This window comes from Mesitornis unicolor, unplaced genomic scaffold, assembly GCF_000695765.1.
Source record: "Mesitornis unicolor isolate BGI_N332 unplaced genomic scaffold, ASM69576v1 scaffold4546, whole genome shotgun sequence".
Classification (NCBI taxonomy): domain Eukaryota; kingdom Metazoa; phylum Chordata; class Aves; order Mesitornithiformes; family Mesitornithidae; genus Mesitornis; species Mesitornis unicolor.
In genome coordinates this window covers 26102-27810 of record NW_010191543.1, presented here as the reverse complement: position 1 = coordinate 27810, position 1709 = coordinate 26102, and the positions used below count along the sequence as shown (strand labels likewise).

At 38.4% G+C, this 1709-nt stretch overlaps 1 protein-coding gene across 1 annotated transcript in view; it reads left to right on the top strand.

Annotated features, from left to right (window-relative positions):
* SLC38A6 (solute carrier family 38, member 6) overlaps positions 1–1709 on the top strand; it is a gene marked incomplete at both ends in the record, with an annotated part of 36470 nt that overhangs the window by 33816 nt on the left and 945 nt on the right. Inside the window, 3 exons of the mRNA XM_010186758.1 lie at positions 152–276; positions 1130–1274; positions 1391–1485. Coding sequence (XP_010185060.1) covers positions 152–276; positions 1130–1274; positions 1391–1485 — 365 coding nt within the window. The remainder of the gene's footprint in view (positions 1–151; positions 277–1129; positions 1275–1390; positions 1486–1709) is intronic.

Sequence of the window (1709 nt, the reverse complement as noted above, 5' to 3'; positions counted from 1 at the left end):
AGGAATGCCAAAGCGATGTGTTGAGGGAGAACCCCTCCACTCCACATCAGTCACAAGCAAATGGCTGGATTTGAATATAAGCTTAATATGCGCTGCTAATTATCTGATTTCTCAAATGATGAACAAAGCCATTAATTTTTCTGATTTTCAGATCAAGTGGACTCTGAGTTGCTGCAGGGTTACAGCAGGTACCTGCCGCACGATACTGTCATCATGACTGTGAGAGTGGCCATCCTGTTTGCTGTGCTTTTGACAGTGCCTCTAATCCACTTCCCAGTGAGTGCTCCTCGACATTTTGAAGCTGGCATAAGCAATGGTAACGCTAATGCTTTGCAGACTGCAGTATTGGAGACACATCTACTCTTGTGTATCTTATTCACTTGTCAAGTGATTGATCAAAGACCACATATTTGCATATGTTCCATGAGACCTCCAAAATAACAACTAACCACTAAGCTAATTTGTGCTCTTGAGACAGATTTCAGATTAAAACTAGCCCACAGCATTGTTTTTAATTTAGAGAATTCAGAACTTCTAAAGTTTATTTAGTTTGATTTTTTTTTTTCCCCTCTTAAATTGAGTTTTGCTGACTTGGTTTTTCCTTTCTATGTGCACGCACCCACACACAAACACATTTATACTTGAAAACTCAATTGAACTGTAAATTAAAAACACATATTTCACCAAAAACCTCTATTTTAATTTATCAATAGCATGGTAGAACTGAAAATTAGAACAAAACAAAAAAAGTTGTGCATGTATAACTGTGTGTATGGAAGCAGCGTAGAGATGACATATCAGTGGGCAACATCCTGACATTTGCTGCCGAGCGTGCTCAAAGACACAACGCGGTGTCCCCCAGGCCTTCCTTTGTCCCTGCAGAAGAAGAGAGTAATTCCTGAAGACTAATGGCCACGTGGGAAATACTGCTTTTAATACTGAAGTAAACTCTTGTGCTGCAGAAAGACAAAACTTTTAACTATCGCTAATGTTTTTGCATTTTGATTTTTAACAATGTTCTTTCACATCTGAAGTGATGTAATTCTTAAGTCTGTGAAACTGAGATAAGATTCAAATATCTGTATACATATGGGTTTACCCATGCAGTGTTTCTCTTCGTATTATGTAGGCGAGGAAAGCTGTATTGATGGTGTTTTTCTCTCATCTTCCTGTGTCGTGGATTTGCCATATCCTTGTCACCTTAACACTGAATACAGTCGTCGTTTTGTTCGCAATGTACATGCCAGACATTAAAAATGTGTTTGGAGTAGTTGGTAAGTTGTGGTGATGGTTTGGGGGTTGTTTTTTTTTAACTTCAAAACATCCAGTATATTACGATAAGCTACTTCAGTCTTGCTCTAACTAAAATCTTACTTTCTGTTTTTTAAAGGTTCGACCACATCAACATGTTTGCTTTTTGTATATCCTGGACTATTTTATCTTAAACTTAGCAGAGAGGACTTTCTATCACCACAGAAACTTGGGGTATGCTTTTTTTCATGCGTGCTAATCATATTTAAACGTATTAGGTGCATCTTAATACACTGCAGAGCACGTAATCCAAGGGGCAAAGTTCTTGTTTTCATTGCAGTTCACAAAATCTGTGAGCATTTTCCTTTCTCCTTCATGATAGCTCTGGTCTTCCTGAAACTCCTTCTTCACGAGAGATCTTTGACTTGCAGTGTGTCCATGTGCCAGACCGTTGATCT